This window comes from Eublepharis macularius, chromosome 17 (genome assembly GCF_028583425.1).
Source record: "Eublepharis macularius isolate TG4126 chromosome 17, MPM_Emac_v1.0, whole genome shotgun sequence".
Taxonomy (NCBI): domain Eukaryota; kingdom Metazoa; phylum Chordata; class Lepidosauria; order Squamata; family Eublepharidae; genus Eublepharis; species Eublepharis macularius.
In genome coordinates, this window is record NC_072806.1 from 40,010,018 (window position 1) to 40,030,137 (window position 20,120).

At 47.8% G+C, this 20,120-nt stretch overlaps 1 protein-coding gene across 3 annotated transcripts in view; it reads right to left on the reverse strand.

Annotated features, from left to right (window-relative positions):
• Positions 1–20,120, reverse strand: part of CLUH (clustered mitochondria homolog) — a 102,887-nt gene that overhangs the window by 50,119 nt on the left and 32,648 nt on the right. For 2 of the 3 annotated variants that reach the window (XM_055001156.1, XM_055001157.1), the window contains exons 2-4: positions 13,638–13,831; positions 9,634–9,805; positions 8,998–9,141 (exon numbers count right to left, since the gene is read on the reverse strand). In XM_055001156.1, coding sequence (XP_054857131.1) covers positions 8,998–9,141; positions 9,634–9,805; positions 13,638–13,831 — 510 coding nt within the window. Of the gene's footprint in view, positions 1–8,997; positions 9,142–9,633; positions 9,806–13,637; positions 13,832–16,112; positions 16,197–20,120 lie in introns of those variants that run through there. The other variant, XM_055001158.1, reaches the window with a different exon arrangement.

The window sequence follows — 20,120 nt, forward strand, 5'->3', positions numbered from 1 at the left end:
CTGTGCCATTGAGCTGATTCCCGGAAAGACCCTTCTCAAGGGAAAGCTGTATTCCATGAGACCAGCAGAATGGGAGGAGCTCCGCAAATTCATTGACAAAAATCTGGCGAGAAGCATCATCAGACCAGCGAGCTCCTCTCATGCAGCCCCAGGGTTATTCCGAAAGTAAAAAGATGGGGGCTTAAGACTTTGTACGGATTACCGAGGGATCAATGCTGTTTTCATGTTCAATGCTTACCCGCTCCCCCTTATCAGGGATTTATTGGGGGTCGTTGCCAAGGGGAAAATCTTTACTAAGTTGGATTTAAGGGATGCTTATTTCAGAGTCTGCATCAAGGAGGGGGATGAATGGAAAACCGCCTTCAATATCCCCCTCGGGCAATTTCAGTATTCACTGATGCCTTTTGGGCTCCAGGGGGCGCCAGGAGTCTTTATGACCCTGATCAACAAGGTTATGCACAAGTTCTTGTACAAAGGGGTGGTAGTTTATCTTGATGATGTTTTGATCTACATGGATACCTATGAAGAGCATGTGAAATTGGTCAGAGAAGTGCCGAGTGCTCTTTATGCAAATAAACTATGCTAAGCTGTCAAAGTGTGAATTCCATAAGGAGGAGTTGGACTTTCTAGGTTATCGGGACTCCGCGAAGGGCTTGGGGATGGATTCAGCCAAGGTGCAAGATGTGTTGGGGTGGGAAGCCCCTAAAACCAGATGGCAGCTCCAATCATTTCTGGGCTTCACAAACTTTTGCAGGACATTCATACAAAATTTTACCCAGACTGCTTTACCGTTAACTGATCTGCTAAAGACTAAGGGGAAGGGGCCGGATGGAGTAAAGCTGAGTGCTAAATTGACCTGGTCTAATGAGTGTCAGCATGCATCTGAGAAGCTGAAATTACTCTTTACCTCCAAACTCATACTGCACCATCCGGATGAGAACTGGAAATTCATTGTGCAGGTGGATGCAAGTGACATTGCAATGGGAGGAATGATATTGCAGGAGGGGGAGGATGGGCAGTTACACCCCTGTGCATATGTCTCCCGCAAATTTTCTGACCCTGAGAGACCTTGGTCGGTGTGGGACAAAGAAGCAGCTGCCATTAAATTAGCTTCATCAACATGGCGCCATTGGCTTGAAGGGGCTACAGTACTGTTTGAGGTGTAGACAGACCACAAGAATTTGGAAGCCCTCCACTCGCCCCGACGGCTGGGAACGAAGAAGCTTAGATGGGCAGAATTTTTCTCAAAGTTTCAATTTACGCTCAAACACCTCCCCGGGACTACGAATTTCCTGGCAGATGCCTTATTACGCCTCCCACAACATGAAAGTCAAGGGAGGGAGGTAATAGACACTATGTTCCCACCAACACAGCTGGGAGGGCAGTAGTGATGCTCCAGCAGGCCTGTAAACTTTTGGTAAACCTGCCGGACTCCAGGTTAGAAAAAAGTAAGAGAAGAGCAAGGAAAGGAAGGTGGGGCGGGCTCTCAAAATCCTCTGATGGAGGAGAAGGAGAGGTGATGGCACAGAAATGGCAAACTATACATACCAGAAACCCTGCATGGAGAAGTTCTAAAAAAATGTCATAATGACAAGTTGGCTGGTCATTTTGGATTCGTTAAAACCTTAAATTTGGCCCAAAGACAGTTTTGGTGGCTGGGAATACGAAGAGATATGTCCCAGTATGTGATGTCTTGCCCAACCTGCGTAATGAGAAAAAACTGGGGGGGGGAGCCTCTAGGACTATTGCAACCGATAGAAACCCCTTCTAGACCCTGGTCTACAATTTCTATGGACTTTATTACAGACCTTCCCCCTAGTAAGGGAAAAACTGTGATTCTGGTGGTGGTGGACTTATTCTCAAAACAAGCGCACTTTGTACCATGCTGCCTACAGCAAAAAAACAGGCTACCCGGTTTATGCAGAATATAGTATATTTGCACTCATTTCCTGACAAGGTAATCTGAGATAGAGGAAGCCAGTTCGTGGCCAAGTTCTGGCGGGAGCTCCTCAAAGTAACAGGGATTGAGCAAGGCCTTAGCTCCTCCCACCACCCAGAGATGGATGGGCAATCAGAACGAGTTAATCAGATCTTAGAACAGTTCAGCAAGATGATTAGGTTGGCTATCTGCTGCATGCAGAGTATTGCTACAACAGTATGTCTAGGACTACTGGCAGTGTAATGTATGTCTGTTTGGACAGATCTAGTAACTCTGGCAACCAGGTTTGCCTTGGCCAAAAGGGGGTTACTAGAATGCAGTCCGTGTTGTCTTGCTGAATCTTGCACAACACCTTTGCAATCAGGGGGAACTGTGGGAAGAGGTATGAGCCTGACCACTTGTGCTGAAAAGCATCCCTAATGAGTTGGGGTCTCTTCTTGCTAGGGAGCAAAACAGAGGTGCTTCTGTGTTAGATGCAGTAGCCAAAAGAACTACCTCTGGTACACCCCACTGGGCAAAAACAGGTTCTAGATAATGGTTGTTTAGAAACCATTCATGATTGACATTCAGTTGTCTGCTTAGCACATCCGCTTTGGCATTGTCTGTCTCAGCAATGTGCACGGCATGTACAGTAACTCTGTTGGCAACAGCCCATTCCCAGATAGCCACGGCTTCCACACAGACAGCTAGCAATGCCATATCACCATGCTTGTTTAAATAGTACATCACCGTGGTGTTGTCTGTCTGTATTTGAACTTCCTTTCCTTGAAGGAGAGCTGCAAAAGAGACAAGAGCAAAGTGGATTGCTCTAAGTTCTAAGATATTAATGTGCAGAGACTGTTCTTTAAGTGACCATCGATCGTGTACAGACCAGGACCCACAGTGAGCACCCCAGCCATAAGTAGAAGCTTTAATAAATACTACCCTATCACACCATCTGGTTCCAAAGGCAACTCCTTTAAAGAGATTAGCTTCTACCAACTGCCAATTTAGATGTATTGTCGAAGGCTTTCACGGCCGGAGAACGATGGTTGTTGTGGGTTTTCCGGCTGTATTGCCGTGGTCTTGGCATTGTAGTTCCTGACGTTTCGCCAGCAGCTGTGGCTGGCATCTTCAGAGGTGTAGCACCAAAAGACAGAGATCTCTCAGTGTCACAGTGTGGAAAAGATGTTGGCAGGTCATTTGTATCTACTCAGGAGGGGTGGGGTTGAGCTGAGTCATCCTGTGAGAGTTTCCCAGGGTGTGGAATGCTAATGGCAGGAGGCTTCACTGTATCCTGAGGAGGTTCTTTTGCATATGGATTGGTGCTTGATGTGCTAATCTTCTCTGCAGGGATATTGTCAGGGATAGAATGTTTTGTTAGCCTGGTGTTTTTCAGAACTGGAAACCATGCTCTGTTCATTCTTAAGGTTTCTTCTTTCCTGTTGAAGTTTTGCTTATGCTTGTGAATTTCAATGGCTTTCCTGTGCAGTCTGACAAAGTAGTTGGAAGTGTTGTCCAGTATTTTGGTGTCCTGGAATAAGATACTGTGCCCTGTTTGAGTTAGGCTATGTTCAGCCACTGCTGATTTTTCAGGTTGTCCAAGTCTGCAGTGTCTTTCATGTTCTTTTATTCTTGTCTGGATGCTACGCTTTGTGGTCCCGATGTACACTTGTCCACAGCTGCAGGGTATACGGTATACTCCTGCAGAGGTGAGGGGGTCTCTACTGTCTTTTGCTGATCGTAGCACCTGTTGTATTTTTCGGGTGGGTCTGAATAGTGCTTGAAGGTTATGCTGTTTGATAAGGAGTTGCAAAGCAATATTGAACCCTATATAAATAAATGTACTGATAAACAGCTGGTTCAAAGAAAGGTATCTGTTTGACAGGTCTAAAGACTAACAGCTTTCGGCTTCCCCGGAGAGAGATCAATCTTTCTCCTGGCTAGTTGAAGCTTAGTTTTAGACACGGGCAACTGACCCGTTACAACCTAGTAATTTCTGGATCCTCCATACTGATTGAAAGCGATTTCTAGCAAACATGAACACCAAAGATTGGATAACCTTCGCCCTTTCAGGTGGAAGAGTAGCCTTACTATGTGTGGCATCTAAAACAAAGAGAGCTTTGAGTCTCTAACACTCATACTCTGAAAATCGTGTTGGTCTCTAAGGTGTCACTGGACTCCAGTCAGCAGAGCAACATGGCTACTTACTTAAGACCAACATGAGCAACTGAACAGGGCAGGCAAGGTTTATGAATGGGCCGCAGGATTTGAGTCCAGTGGCACCTTAGAAACCAATTTCAGGCTATGAGCTTTCAAGAAGGCTCAAAGCTCTTTTCTTCAAATACCATGACTCTCAAAAGCTTATACCCTGAAAATCTTGTTGATCTCTAAGGTGCCACTGGACTCAAATCCTGCGGCCCATTCATAAACCTTGCCTGCCCTGCCACCTTTCTACTGTGTTTTAGCTTTAGATTTGGCAAAGTTGATCACCAGGCCTAGCCTAAGGCATGTGTCCACCAAGAGTCCTGCATCATGCACTAGCTTTTCTCTAGATGAGGCTGTAACCAACCAGTCATCTAGGTACAGAAAAATAGAGCAGCCCTGAGCTCTGAGATGCGCCACCACTGGTGCCATACATTTGGTGAATACCCTCGGAGTGGTAGATAACCCAAAGGGTAATGCAGTGTATTGAAACACTCTCATGATATTTGAAACAGAGGTACTTTCTATGGTCCCTTCTGATTGCAACATGAAAGTATGCATCTTTAAGATCCAATACTGTAAACCAAGCATTCTCGTCCAACAAGGGAAGTATAGCAGAGAGGGTTACCGTTTTAAATTTAGACACCCGAAGAAGCCAATTAAGGCCTGTAAGATCTAAAATAGGCCACAGGCCACCATCCTTCTTGGAGACCCTGAAAAACCGGGAGAAAAAACCCTGGATGCCATCAACGTCATGGATCTCTTGGATTGCCCCTTTTTCTAACAATCAATTTCAGCTTCAAGTTCTTGTAAAGTATTGTTCACAGCAACAGAAGGTGTAACGCAATCAGGAAGTGCCACAAACTCCAACCCATAACCACACTTAACAATGGTTAAGACCCAAGAGTCAGTTGTTATAGACTCCCACTGAGAATAAGTAGGCTGATAGTCTCTCAGTGAAACGGAGGTTTTGGTTGGGTGTGGCTGGAACGCGTCAGAACTCCTTCGCCGGCCCCTGGTTGTCCTTGTGCTGAGAAGTCTGCTGGGGAAGCTTCTGCTTGTACTGTCCTTTCTGCCTATGCTGTTGGGACAACTGGTAAGAGTGTGAAAGCTGACTCTGTGGCTGCTGCGGTCTGTCGTATCTCTGGCAAGGGTATTGATGCCTAGGAAAATACCGGGCCTTATATGTCCATTGGTCTTGGACTATTCCCAGAGACTTTGCCGTTTGACGATTTTTCTTCTTTTGAGACAAAGTCTCATCTGAGGCTGCAGTAAATAGGATAGATCCCTCAAAGGGCAACTTCTCAACCTTGGTTCTCGTCTCAGGTGGTAACACCATGGATCTAAGCCATAAGTGACATCTGATCAATATGGCCCCAGCCATACCCTTCGCAGAGGTCTCGATTGTGTGGTGGACAGCATTTATCTGTTGTTTCAAGACCCTTATGGCCTCAGTTTGCAGTAAATCAAGCTTCCTCTTCTTATCCTCCGGGAGCCCAGTAACATACTCAGCCAACTTTTCCCATAAGTACAACTGGTAGCCCCCATAACAACCTGATGATTCCCAATACAGAGATTGAGGGATGAAATCGAGTACTGCTGTCTGCTGTATCCATCAATTTCCTTGCCCTCCTTGTCAGCTGGAACAGAATGAGAGCATTGTCTTTGCTTCTGGAACTCCTCTGTCACTAACGAGGAAGGTACTGGATGCTTGAAGAGGGAGGGCCATGTGTCCCTCCCTCTTCAAGCCGGCAACTCTGCCAGCTTCTCCTATGTCTTCAGGATTACCTCATCCAGGCCTTCAACAATAGGGAACCCTATCGAAGCTAGAGTATCATTGTAGAGTCTGCCTAGAAGCTGGCCTGAGGTCTTGGATGTAGAAGATGACACATCCAGATCAAGTGCCTGTGTCATTCAGGCCATCTGCTCAGTATACAAGTGAAGATCTTTGTATGGTGAACCCAAAGATGGAACCGCATTCTCATCCGGTGACAGTTCCAAGACCTCAGATCTGTTATCCAAGGGTTCTGGATGGAAATCAAGATCCTCCTCATCAGATTGCTGAAGTTGGGGCAGTGAAGGCGGTGGAAGCCATGCCCTCCCTGATGAAGTTGAGGGTCTCGGATCCAATGCGTCGAACCCATAAGGGCCTCCAGCCCAATGGTAGTGATATGGTGGGGGAATGCAACAGGCGAGATGATGCTCTTGTCGAATTGCTCCCCTCAGATCTGAAGAGCATCTCTGCTGGGATCCATGCTCGCTCCGGTGACTTGGAGTCAGTGAGCGGTATCTCGGAGTCACAGAACGCCTCGGAGTCGGTGACCATAGAAGTTGTAGATCGCCTCGGAGTCTCACCTCGGATCTGACTGACGACTCATCCACTGGAGCAGGGCTCAGCAAAAGAAGCCAACTCGACACAGTGCTCTGTTGTCCAAAGGCCTGAATTGGTTGCCAGTGACATCGGATCCGTGCCTCTTGATTCATCCTCTGACAGAGAAAGGTAAGAAGAGTGGAGGTGAGGTGACGGAGTCCTGGGAGGGATTAGGATGACATCCTCCTCGGATCTATGCTCCTTTGACCGACTCTGATGTTCTCAACTGTAGCTAGATTTAAATGAATGTTTCACCTTCTTCACCTTCTTAGCAGGGAGCTCCGAAAAAGGTCTCGGATCCGAGGAAGAATGCAGAGCTGGAGATTTCGAAGTGGTTGGATCTGACCTTAAGAGTCTTACTGAAGCCATGGATCCCACTCTTGAATGGCAATCTGGAGTGGTTAAGGGCTTGTTAGCTTTCTGTGTAGAAACAACCGAGTGGGCCAGAAGGGCCCGACTTCTTCAATGACACAGATTCAGCCTCAGCAACATCTTGTTCCATAGTGCAGCCCTAAATCTCTGGGCTCTCTCATTTCTGGTCTTTGGGGTAAACTGCTGGCAGAAGGTGCAAGAGCCAACCTTGTGCCCCTCACCCAGGAACAGAAGACACAGATCATGTTGGTCAGACCTGGTCATTTTAGTACCACACTGAGTACATTGCTTAAACAGAGACTTTTCCGACATACCGGCCAGATTCACTGCTACTGTGTTCAACTGTTACAACATGGGAAATGTGGTTCAGATACACCAAAGCCAAATTGAAGGACGAACGACGAAATCCAAGTCCAGTCCAGAAAATCACACCAAAAATCCTCATGATACAAGATGACACAGCCGAATCGCTAAACAGAATAGCAAAGTCCAGGTCCAGTCCAAGTCAAAGTTGTAGATCGATAATCAAGAAGTGAAAAACAAACGAGTTCTGAAGCAAAGCTCCTCTCTTTGCGGTGGCTCAGAGAGAACTGAGGGAAAGGGGGTCACTCCTCTTAGGTCACGGGGCCCGTTTTAGGCGGGAAAAACATTTCGTCTACATGACCGGGAAGAAGCGGCCCCTAATGGAATTTGAAAGAAGCTAGTAAGTTTCTCCGTCAGCAGGCCTGCATGTGCGCAGTCCCAATGTGGGGACGCACAGAAAAACAAAGATTAATACAAGGTTTCACACAGGTGAGGGCTGCATTTTCAAAAATCCCTGTATAGAGAAAGCAAGGAAGAAAGGCTAAAATTCGTGATATCCTAATTTTCTGTGTGTTGAGTTTTTTTTAAACTGAGGAGTATTCAGTCCTGTGAAAACCCACCTACACTCTGAATGGGGACAACCCACGGTGACTGCTAGCCAGAAAGCCATTGCTATTGTCACAAATTCCCAAGGAGAAGGATTGGATGGGGGAGGGGGGCGTTTTGTGCTTTGAATGAAAACTAGTGCCCATGCGCAGAGAGCTCTGGCTCCTGCTGAACAGAGCAGCAGGGTAGTGAGAAGAGGTCACCCAATCAGTAGAAAAGATTCCCCCCGGCTCTGAGCCTTGCCTCGCCCCTCACCATGACACACCTTCCCAGGGTTCAGGCCGATGTTTCACAGCCCTGGTGCTTGGCCTGCTGCCCACAGCCCTAGCCTGAACACTGGGGAGTCGTTGATTTGGCTGCTTGCCTTTCTGTCATGTGACTTCAGGTCATGTGCTTGCAGCTCAGTGGATCTCAGATCTGGAACAGCTGAAGATCCCTGTTCCAGGAAACTCAGGAGGAGAAGATGGTGGCAAATGGCATCTCCACGTGTCCCCTGCGACTGATAACCCAAGGCATGCTCCCGTTAACAGGGAGGTTCCACTGCTATCTATCATGGTTAGCAGCCACAGAGTTTATGCCACTCTCACAGCACCAGGGATATTTGATTTACTTCTTTATCCTCTATCTTCTGCTCCGACAGAGACCTGAAGTGGCTTACATCATTCTTGTCTCCCTCCATTTTATAACTGCAAATTAGGAACAGTGTGGACTAACACAGACCAGAAGTTGTAGAGTCAGAGCATCCTGGAGTCTGAAGAGGCCACTCAGTCCGCTCTGGTCTCCTTTGGCCTGCTGCATGATATGCAAAGCCAGCCTCTGCAACAAACTGGATGCCCAGCCCCCGCTTGAAGACTTCCAGAGAGAAAGAGGACCCCCCCCCCCAAGTCTTTTGTTCTATTTTGGCTGTTAGGAAATTTCTCTTAATATTTAACCTAACGTTTATCCTGTATCTGAAACCTGTATTAACCACCAAAAGCTTGGGAGAGTCAAGACCACATTAGCAAAGCATCTAGCACAGAACCCAGTTGGTGCTGTGTAAGGGCTGCTGGGGCAAGGATACCATAAAGCTGCCCTGGACCTCCCCCCCCCCCCCCGCAAGCAGGGACGTTTGAGATGATCTCTGAGATCAAGCAGGTTCATATATGCGGGGGCCGCAACCAAAGACACTGAGCTTGTTCCCTCCTTCAGTGGGCACCCCTACTGGGGGCCTTCGCTCACATACCTCCAAGATCTCCTTCAGTGAAGACACTGAGGAACGACAGCGAGTTACAGTCAACACCATTGAAAGCGTCCGAGGGGTCAAGGCTCTTGAGAAGGTCTCGGATGTGACGGACGTGTATCCTGGCTTCTCGGACTGTGTACGGTTCTGTGCGGGGAGGGGGTTGGAGAAAAGAAGTAGCATCTAGGCAAATTTCGCACATCACGTGGATGGAACAAGGAGCAGCTACTGCTCACCACTATCACATGGTTGAGATTGGGGCCAACTCTTGTTCAAGGATTCTCTGGAACAGACAAAATCAGACGACTGTTCTGGTACTGTCTACTCAGACTGACAACATCCAGGCAGAGAAAGGCCTTCTCTTACACTTGCTAACAGAGATCCTTTAATTGGAGAAGTTAGGACTTCTGGCATGCAAACTAGGTACTACCACAGGGCCGCAATCTCCCAATCCCCCCTCAGATCCCACACTGTTCTTTCCCCATGTGCTACTGAGATATTCTAAAGACTAACGTGTACTTTCAGTATCAGTGTAGTAAAAAGAGCAACGCATTGGCTTGACTGGTTATCAGTTTCTGTTCAAAGACAGCTGCTGTTTTAATCCCCCAGATTTTTTTAAATTACTTTTTTTTTTTTTACCTTCAACTACTTTCAGCAAGGAGCCTTCTTGTAACCCTTCGATGGTCTTCAGCTCCGCAAAGTTATCCAGGACGTTGCCATCCAGCTGGAGAGAGAAACACGTCCGGTGGCAGGTGTCCTCGCGGTCCATCAAAACTTGGTGGATCTCCTGGACCATCTCTTGAGGGGAGACCTTATGGGAGTGTGGGGAGGGAGAGTAGAAAACAAATTAGTCTCCCGCCAGAAGCTGAAGCCACCAGGCATGGCTGGCACTAGGCTCTGCGGTTCCCAGCCAGGAAAAGGTGTAGGAGGCAGATACCCTCCCCCAGTTCATGAGATGGCTCAGCTAACAGGTTGGTCGAACATCACCCTTCCCCTTGCCCCATCCTAGCTGCTGCTCACTTTCCCCTGCTGCACCTGCAACCCTCAACAGAATGCTATTCTCCAGAATGCTATTCCCTTTAGACCAGAAAGAAAACACATGTGGGGGGCAGATGAGTCGGTGGCTGTGGCCACTACTTCTCACTGCTGAAGGGACCCAGAAGGGGTGGGGTTGGGTCCACCCATCACCAGACTATGCCACCCCACCCTGTGCTGGGCTGACTGCTGTGGGCAACGCCAGCTGGACACAGTGGGATCTGCATGACTACTTCGAAGACAGCCATGCCAGTGAGCCACAGCAGCAAACTGCTCTACAAAAAAAGAGGGGGATCATCTCTGTAAAACCATTGGGCACCTGCATCTGCCAGGGCAGTGACGTCCTTCTTAAGGTGACAGAGACATCCCACAAATCATGCGGAATCCCTAAAAGGCACGAGAGAGGATGAGACGGACAGGTGCAGGAGACAGACCCATGTGTATTTCCAGCCGTTACTTTTTCATCAAGGAATGCAATTAGAGTGCTGTAAAAGAGCAGCTACCAACTAAATGATGCAATAAATCAACTGCTTTTGAGAGATAGGGACTGTATAATTTCCCTCTAACATCTGTTAAATTCCCCTCACCCAGTTCTGTGGCTCTGCCCTCTGTGGTATACTTCTTCTCCCCAAGGGGTATTTCTGATTGGCCTCGATCTGCCTGCAGGGCCCAGCTGTCAAGAGTGTACCACAGAGAGACCACTCAGAGGCTGTGCCGGCATCTCATCCCTGGTCAGCCCACAGTCTCACACCCCTACATTCAAACGCAACTCCTCAGCTATTCCCAGACTCCCCCCCCCCCCAAGCCTGTCCTACAGCTCTCACTTTGGGCTCCTCTAGGCCTGTTTCCCGCATTGCCCCTTCTCTGGGTCTCTTCTCCTGTTTTCTTGGGTGGATGATAAACAAGAAGCCCCTTCAACTGAAGAACCAGCATGTGAAAGAAAAGGCTGCCGGCTCCCCATGCAGAACGCTGTCATGGGGCCAGTCTGGGCTCAGTGAAAGTGAGGACTCCTCAGGAGGAGAGGAGCCTTGTGTAGCCAGCCCTGACTCAGCTGACGCTGGTGATCAGGAAGAACAGCTGCGGGCTAATCAGAGTCCACATGAGAGAATACACGTGAGTGGGATAAAAACGAGACAAAAAGACAAAATCACAACAGTGTAATGGAGAATATAACTCTCAACAGAATCAGCAAGTCAAAGAAATCAAGTACCATGAAAAACATACATAAGCAACAACACTGGATATAAAAAGTAAATCACAGAGAAGTCGCAATCAGGAAGACATCCAACAGGTAGGGCTTCCAGTGAAAAACGGAACAGTCCGACTTATTCCAATCAAGTCAATTTGTTTTTTCTTTCCAGGTGGAGATGATGAAGGTGGGATGCCGACAGCAGAGCCCACGACGTCCTACAGGCAGCTCCGGCTTGGTTCCGCTGTTTCGTGTTTGCAACCTCTTCAGGGGCGAAGTGCTTCCACCGAAACAATAAATAGTAATCAATATTATTCAGAAACCATGTCCAAAATGAAGTCTTCGAATAGTCACATACGCCGTCCTCACGCCGTATGTGACAGCCATGCCGTATGTGACCATTTGAAGTCTTCAAATGGAGTTATAGTCTCCATTACACTGTTGTGATTTTGTCATTTTGTTTCGTTATTACCCCACTCACATGTATTCTCTCATGTTGGCTTTCTTTGAGGGGGTCCTCTTTGTTTTGGTTAATCAGAGTCCACAGCCAGCAGCTGAGGCAGAGCCACCAGCACCCTCCAGCTCCTACGCCACAGGGGGAAGCCCAGCCAGAGGCTCCCCCGCCCCCAGGTTCACCCCCACCCAAAGAACGCCGCAGACGAAGGCAGAGAGTGGAGCTGCAGGAGAGAAGGCGCAGTGCTCCCTCCTGGGATGCCGCCAGCTGCTTGTGGACAGTGACGATGAGTAGCATCGGGATAGAGCCCAAGCAGCTGGCTGCAAACCACGCCTGGCTATAAAAGCCTGTCTAGAGGAACTGCCAGGTGTGGAAGCAATGAGCTGAATTCCTGCTATGACTCGCCCTTGAACCTTGCCTTGCTCCTGTAGCCTTTGGACTGTGCCCTGTCTCTACCCACATCTGGACCTGACTTTACCGGTACTGACCTACAGCCCCCCCCCCCGACTTGGCTCTTGGACTCTGGACTTGTGCTCTGACCCTGGACTGAACTTTGACTACTATGCTTGGGCTAGCCTGGCCTACAACCAACGCACTGTGTGGAAGCATCTCCCACCCCACTGCTGGCACTGGGAAGTCCCAGGGCCCAAAAGAGCAGCGTCACACTCCGAATCCTCTGCTGGGCTTCCAAGGCCCAGATCTTCAGGGATGCAGCTCAGGAAAAAAATCCACACGACTGTTCCATTGTTTGCCATCCAGACTCTCTTTCACAGGAATGTCCTTCCAGAACGTGCCCACGTTGCCTGCCAGTGCTAAAAAAGGGGATCGTTTTACCCACCTTACACTTGCTGGGAAATCAACTGCTCACTACCTCCAGTTGAAGGCCGTTCAGTCTGATCTGCTTAAGCTTCCCTGATCAGCCTGCAGCTTATTTTAAGCCATTTTGGACAAAGGACACTTGCTAATCTACGCTTATTGTACAGCAAGCAAGGGGGCGGGGGGGGGAGAGTCTGGCCCTCCACCTGAAATGCATGCCATCATCCTTCTTATAAAATCATAAAATCACAGGGTTGGAAGGTATTTCTAAGGTCATCTAGTCCAACCCCCTGCAAAATGCAGGAAACTCCTCCCCAAATTCTTCCCCCGCCCCACAGTGACCCTGATTCTATGCCCAGAAGATGGCAAAACTCCATCAGGAACTCTAGCCAAACTGGCCGGGGGAAATTTGCTACCTGACCCCAAGGTTGCTATCAGCCTTACCCTGGGCATGTAAGAAGGGGCCACAAAAAGTTATAAAAGTTTTCTTTAACTGGAGTTACCTCTCCAATCCCCACCCCCACCCCCGGCCAGGCACCTTGAGAGAGTCAATGCAGTGAATTCATTTACTTCATTTATACTTTACCCTCCTCCCCTCTTCCATTTTATCCTCACAACAGTCCTGTGAGGTGGGCCAGGCTGAGTGTGTGAGTGATTGTCCTAAGGTCACCCAGCCAGCTTCCATGCCGAAGTGGGGATTTCAACCTGAGTCGCAAGGTTCTATGCCAATAGCCTAACCTCTATATCACACAGGCTCTCAGAGTCTCTAGGACTAGCCCAGGATGTGGTATTTGCACTGTTTTTTGCATTATTATTTATGTTTTTGTAAGCCCATTTGGTACCTGCTGAGAAGAAAAATATACTTGAACCATAAAGCAGAAAACCTCACAAAGCCAAAAGGCCCCATATGAAATCCCCTGGCTTGGGCAAGACTGCAGCCCCCCCGCCCCTGCCCCCAGTGCGCACACACACACAGAGGCGGTGCTCTGCCCTGCAGGGAGCCATCATCTTCAGAGGGTCCGTCACCATGCCACGATGACAACATGTGCATCAGCATGAGGTGTCGTCCCAAACAGGCACTCGTTCTTCCAAGGTCAGATCCGAAACAAGTCAGGCAAGAAACCCTGGGGGACTCCCCAAGCCACTCACTTGCAGTGGAAACGGTTCTACTCCCGGTGCATGGATTTTAACTGTGAAGCCTGTGTCCTGGATGACGATCACCTCTTGGTCACTGCCCTCTTCCATGTGGTCTGGCTCTTCATGGCCGTTCTGTTTGGGTTCCTCCTTGTGGTTCTCGTGCAAACTATTGCCATTTGTCAGGACCATGCTGGACAGATGTTCCTCTGGTGACATGGAAAAAAAATTAGGAAATTTATGTGTATATTTTAGTCTGCTGGATACTGAAGAAGTCCTGTGGGTGGGCTAAGCATGGCCAACAAGGGACTTTGTATTGTATAGATGAATCCCCATGAATGACCATACCGTTTCTCCCATAGGGTTGGTGTGTCATTAGCAGGATTTTTTCTCCTTTTATCTGAACAATTCCCCAAAAGGGATTGGGACAAACGCCTAGCTTGCTTGCATGGAGCTGGGCACGAGGGGAGGGGGGCTCAGGGTCAGGCCCTTTCCTACTTTATTATTCATACCTATCCCCATAGCCTCTACCTAGTCCAAAAACAAGAGGACAGGACGTGCCCGGGAGAGGGGGGCGGTGCGCTCAGTGTTTCCAATGCAGCCATTTCTTGGAGAACCCGGCCTGAACCCCCACTCTGCCAAGCAGCTCACTAGGTGGCCTGGGGCCGGCAGCCACACTCGCTCAGCTTGACCCGCCTCATAAGGGTTGTTGTGAGGATAAAAGGGAGGAGAGGAGAACAGCACAAGCTGCTTTGGGTTCTAACTGGGGGAAAGGGCAGGGTACAAAGAAAGCAAATAAATGGAAACCAAACACATTTCAAACAAGTGGCAAGGAGTCCCCAGCCAGGGAGTTTGCAAGCTTGCTGTTAATCATGGGCAGCCCAGGGGGCTGGGCTGCTCCAGTCTAGCCAAGAATTCTACCCAAAAAATTATCCTACTTTCTTCTGCACTTATAATATATACTTGACTCCGGTAAGCATACACGAAGACCCCTGCTTGATCCAATGAACGGTTCCTCCAGTACAGCCAAATCCAAATCCAATTTATTACAGCAAAAGCCAGCAGTATAAAGCAATACGATTACAAGCAATAAATCAATATTATCAGTACAGGAAAAACAAAGGCATAAAAGGGATAAGAGTTAAAATGGAATAACAGTAATGAAAATAAAAAAATTATAATGTGTTTTTCACTAAGAGAAGTTTACGTTTTCTGATAGCTAAAGAGCAGAATTTGGCCACAGCACAGGTTACTGAGCTCTAAGAATCTTCTAAAAGAAATTTGCGCAGAACTTCTGGTCTAAATTCCAAATAGGATTGCAAGGGGATAAATTTAGACAAAAGAGGTAGTATGAGGCGAGACCGTTCTTCACAATAAAATTCACAGAATAAAAGTATGTGAGTAACAGATCCCACCATATTGGACATGCATGGACCTCCAGTACAGCAACCTTTTTATACCCTACTCCCCTCCCCCAATACCCTGGCAAGCCCACACGCAGGCCATGGAAGCCAAAATGTCCTCTGAAGTTGAAATGCCAGCAATTTGTATTCCAAGTTACACTGCCTCTGAACACGGAGGTTCCACCTAATCACCAGCATGTTTTTTTCTCCTGCCATTCCTCCGAAGAGAACAGAGCAGCAGGGCCCTAGTCTGCCCATTTTCTCCTCATAACGGTCTTGTGAGGTAGGCCAGGCTGAGACAGCAGCTGGCCCTACAGTAAGCTTCAAGGCTGAGCAGGAGTTCCAGTCGTAGGCCAATGTTAACCCAGATGCCACCTTTGGGGCAGCAGGAATCTGGACTCAGGTCAACTCTTTCCAAGCTCAACACTAGCCATATGCAACAGTGCCTCTCAGGCCTGCCAATAAGAAACCAGCTCCACAACTGCATTCCACCAGGTCACAAATTCCACCCTGTTACTTGAATCGGTGTTTACTAGAAATAGTTATGCCCCCCCCCCTTTCCCTGACCAAAGAAACAACGCCTTTCTTCTCTGCCTCAGGGGCAGGCATGGTAGAGGGGGAATAGAGCCAACAGGAACAAGAAAAGTAGCACGAATGTGGTGTGTGTGTGGGGGGGGGGGCAGAATTTATGCAGCTCCAATTTGCAGAACCCTCTTTAATTAAAAACACGACCACAGAGAGGGCGTGGACAGGCTTGCACAGCCCACAGGTGGCTCCAACCGGTACTCCAGAAAAAAATTCTGGATTGCACAAAAGGCAGTTACTTTGCTAACCTACCAGCCTCACGAGACTGCAAGACAAAAGCCACTCCCAGGCTGTGCACATGACACGTCTCACCTCAGCAGTATCAAGGCAGAAAAATGCCCCATCGCGTTGGAGCTGCTGACACTCTGCACGGATCCCTTCAAAACATGCACAAACATGTCTCAGACCCTGCACGAGGAAAAACTTGCTCTGTTCCAAGTTACACCACATGAAAACGCAAGAACAAGCCCACCTCAAAACATTGTAAATATATATTCTTTACCTAATAACAGGGAAAGTTGGAAGCTGCAGACAGTGTGCTGCCCAGCTCCAGGGCAAGCTGGCTTCAACCACCATCTGGCTTCTGAGGTTGTAGTATGAGGACTAGAAACCTGCTTTGTCTCATGAAAGCCTAGGATTCTCAGGATGCTGAATTCTACATCCAATTCTGCTAAGATGGCCAAAGTTATGACAGACTGGCGGCTGCCTCCTTGCGAGCACAGGATAAACAGTGTTAAGCCAAAATTACAACACAGCAAGATCAAAGGGCAAGGATGGCAAAGGACCTTTGCCCTGTACGGTTTGGGGTGGGGAAAGAGGGAAAGCCTGCCATTCTATGCAAAAGTTCCCTCTTCCACCCATCCAGAGGTTTAATTTTTATCCCACCCTTCTTCTCATCAAGTATCTTGTTGTGATAGGCATGGATTTCTTCACATTTTATCTTAACTACCACCATCCTGTGAGGCATACTAAGCCAAAAGTCAGCCTCTGAGCTTCAAAGCAGCTTGGTGATTTGAGCTGGGTCTCTCCAGCCATTGCATCACAAATGCTAACCAAAATAAGACTGAAGAGCAGGTTTTGGCAGATGCGGGGGGGGGGGGAGGGGGGAAGGGGAGAGACTTTGTTTATGGGCTCTCCCTCTCCCCTCAAGGTATTCCTACCCAACTTGGCTTCCAAGGACTCTTGTCACCAACTACAACTCCAGGGACTGTTAATGCAGGGGCTATTGAATTTCACCCTCCTCGATCAGCCTTTTACCTTCTTTGATCAGCCTTCTACAGGGACTCAAGTGTTTCAATTTTCTCATTTTCAGGTCACTGCTTCCATTTTCCTCCTTTTCCTCCGCGGAGGCCAAGGACACAAGCTGGTAACAGCGCCATTTAAGCGGCACACCTGCTCAGCATTTCACACCAGATGCTTACAAGACAAGGCCTCGACATCTTTGTAAACATCCAGTCCAATAAAGAGCTCTGGAGAACTTGAAAGCTTGCATGCTGTTCTGTGTTAATTTGGCAGTCCTAATAAAAAGGTATTTTGTGGCTTTTGTTTTGGGATTTTCCTTTGGGCCAAGATTTCCTACGGACTCTTGCAAACCTCTTGCTAAACTATACTGGTTCTCATGAGCAATAATTTCTTAACCCTCTCATGAGGGTTAAGAAATAATTACAGGGAAAAAAATCCACAATGGACTGGATACATACAGCCTCTCACAGCTCATATTACCTTTAATGGTGCTAGGATAGGAGTTATTAAGGGATGGCTTTCATTGCTAAGATCTTGTTTAACTGCTCCCAATTAAATGCACAGAATACCACGATCACAGGCCAAAGTAAGATCAAAATATGGGGCTGGGCCTGATACATTCTTCTTGCCTGATGGGTGGAAAGACCCTCGGCCAAACACACACCAGTTCAAAACCTGCCACAAGGTGCTCTCCAGCATGAGCATTCACAGCTCTCAAAGCTCATGCTCGGCCTTGAATCAACTGGAATTCCTGACTGTGGAATGCTTTCAGAGAGGCCACCTAAACCAGCAATTAAATGCAAATTATGACTGCTTGTCATAATTTGCATTAAGAGAGAAAGAGACACGGGGAGAGCCGGCTGCAACAGGGAATGCAGGGCGGTGGAGTTGCCAGGAAACTGGCCAACAAAGGCCAGACGCCATGCTGCCTCACCCTTTGGGTTTCAAGTAATGGATCTGAATGTTTAATTCCCTTCCCAAAAAACGATGTGGCATCATTTGGAGTAACTGCCCCAAAGTAGCTCAGTTTACTAAAAAGGACTTCAACACAGGTGTTTGATGGACATAGAAGCCAAAGGGAAAAACAGCATACTTGTGCGCATATTCATTTTTAGCCTCTATATGCTTGTAAAAAAAAAGGGGGAATTCTGAACCAAGACAGCTCAAATCCCACAGCCTGGATGAATTATACAAAGCAGGGAAGCTCCGCCCCTCACTAGCCCTGGAACATGCCCCTTATTCTGCCTCAAACCTCTTGTGACATCATTTCAGGCACCATTCAATTTCTTTGCAGCGTATCTTTGCAAACTGGAGACCTAGCAAATAAAAAAGAACTACCCACTTACTCAAGACTCGAAGAGTCTGCTGTACAAGGATCCAACGAAATAATAAGAGGTGGGGTAAAAATACAAGTCCCACATAGGGCGCCCCCATCCCCTATTTAGTTTCCTATTATGGTGCCTAGTAAGACTGCTCACTGAAGCATCTATGTGTTTATTTAGACATTTATACCCTGCTTGGCTCCACAATAGTGCTGCAATGTGGCCTGCAACTTTTCCTCTCTACCATTTTACCATCACAACCACCACCCTGTGACTTCCGGTTTGGGATTCATGGAGGTCTGACGCAGCTCCAACTGCGGAGCTGACCGGACAGCCGTTTTAACCGGCCGGCGGGGGCAAAATAGCCCGCGGCCGACTTCTCTCAGGCAGAGAGCAGGCAAAGAACGCTCAAGACCTCAGGGCACGTTGATCTCGGGCGAGGGGGGGCTCTACGCGACGGGCCCCCTCACGACCCTTGAGGTCCCACCCTGTGACAGGTCGGCAAAGATCTCTGCGGCAGTTTCGGGGCCAATGCGGTTGGCATAAGACCTACGTACCCAAGCTTCAATAGGGGAAAGAGGAGTGGAGGGAAACGAAGATTGAAACAGTGATTACAACCCACGGAAAGTGAATGGGAAGGTAAAGATCACTATCTTCTGATACGGGACAGATTGTTAAAAGTAAAGAAGATTAAAAGTAGATTTTAAAACTGCAACAGGCTAATTATAACGAGGAGAAGACTCGGCAAGAGTCGAAACAGAAAAAAGACTAAGTTTAAAGAAGTTATTAAAGAATTTGGACTATTGTTTTGAATACTTGCGGTTATGGAGCTGTGAGAAAATCCTGCCATCGCGAGAGCTACTGCGGGAAGTCGGGAGACAGGAAGTATGTAATAACAATAGAGTTGCTGGAGAGAAGCGGCCCCTGCCGGAGGGCAGGAAGAAGGGAATCGCCATCTTTGAAAGGGGAAAAGCCGCGGCTTCAGCGGAAGAGGAAGTAAGCCATTTTGGATTACAAAAACCATAGAAGAACCATAGAGAAAAGACGCCCGACATTTTGGATTTTCTAAAAGTTTTTTCTTTGCAAAAAGACTGGGACATTTAAATTAAAAATTAAAAAGACGCTTAATTTCACGCCACGGAGTTAAGGAAGAGGGCGGACTCGTGGGAGCGAGCCAAGGCAAGCCCCACGATGTCGAAAAAAGAGTGGCAATCGGCAATAGAGAACCTAGACAAAAAACTCTTAGAAGTGATTAAAGAACTTAAGGACATGAAACCGGAGCTGATCAAAGAGGTCAAACAGACAGTGAAAAGTGAGCTGTCAGAAGTAAAGAAAGGTATGGAAATAATGCAAAATGAATTGCAAGGAACACAGCAGAGAGTTAAAGTAGTAGAAGGCGCGGTGGAGAATTTAGTTGACACGCAACAAACAGAGATGAGGCTGATGAGGGGGAGAATGGCGGTTGCGGAAAGCAAACACATGGAGAAGCAGCTAAGATTTCGCGGTTTGCCAGAAGTGGAAGGAAAAACAGCGCAAGAACAGATGACGGAGGTGTTAGCTGAATATCTGGGGAAGGAGGAGGAGGAAGTTGTGGCTGGACGTGGTATATCGTGTAAATTCAAGAATTGCGACCCAGAGGAAACTACCAAGAGATGTGATTGTGCAATTTACGACCCGAAATATGAAAGAGAAGATTGTGACTAAACAGTTTCAAGATCCATTGGAGATTGACGGCAAGACGATTATCATTATGAAGGAAATACCCAGTTCGGTGTTATTGGACCGGAAAAAATATAAGGCGCTAATTCAGATTTTGAAGGACATGAAAATCAGGTACAGATGGGAACTACCAGAAGGAGTGTCCTTTGAATTTGGAGGGGCCAAAAGACGCATCAGATCGGAACGAGAGATGGAGCGATTTATAAGAGACAATGAAAAGGACTTAC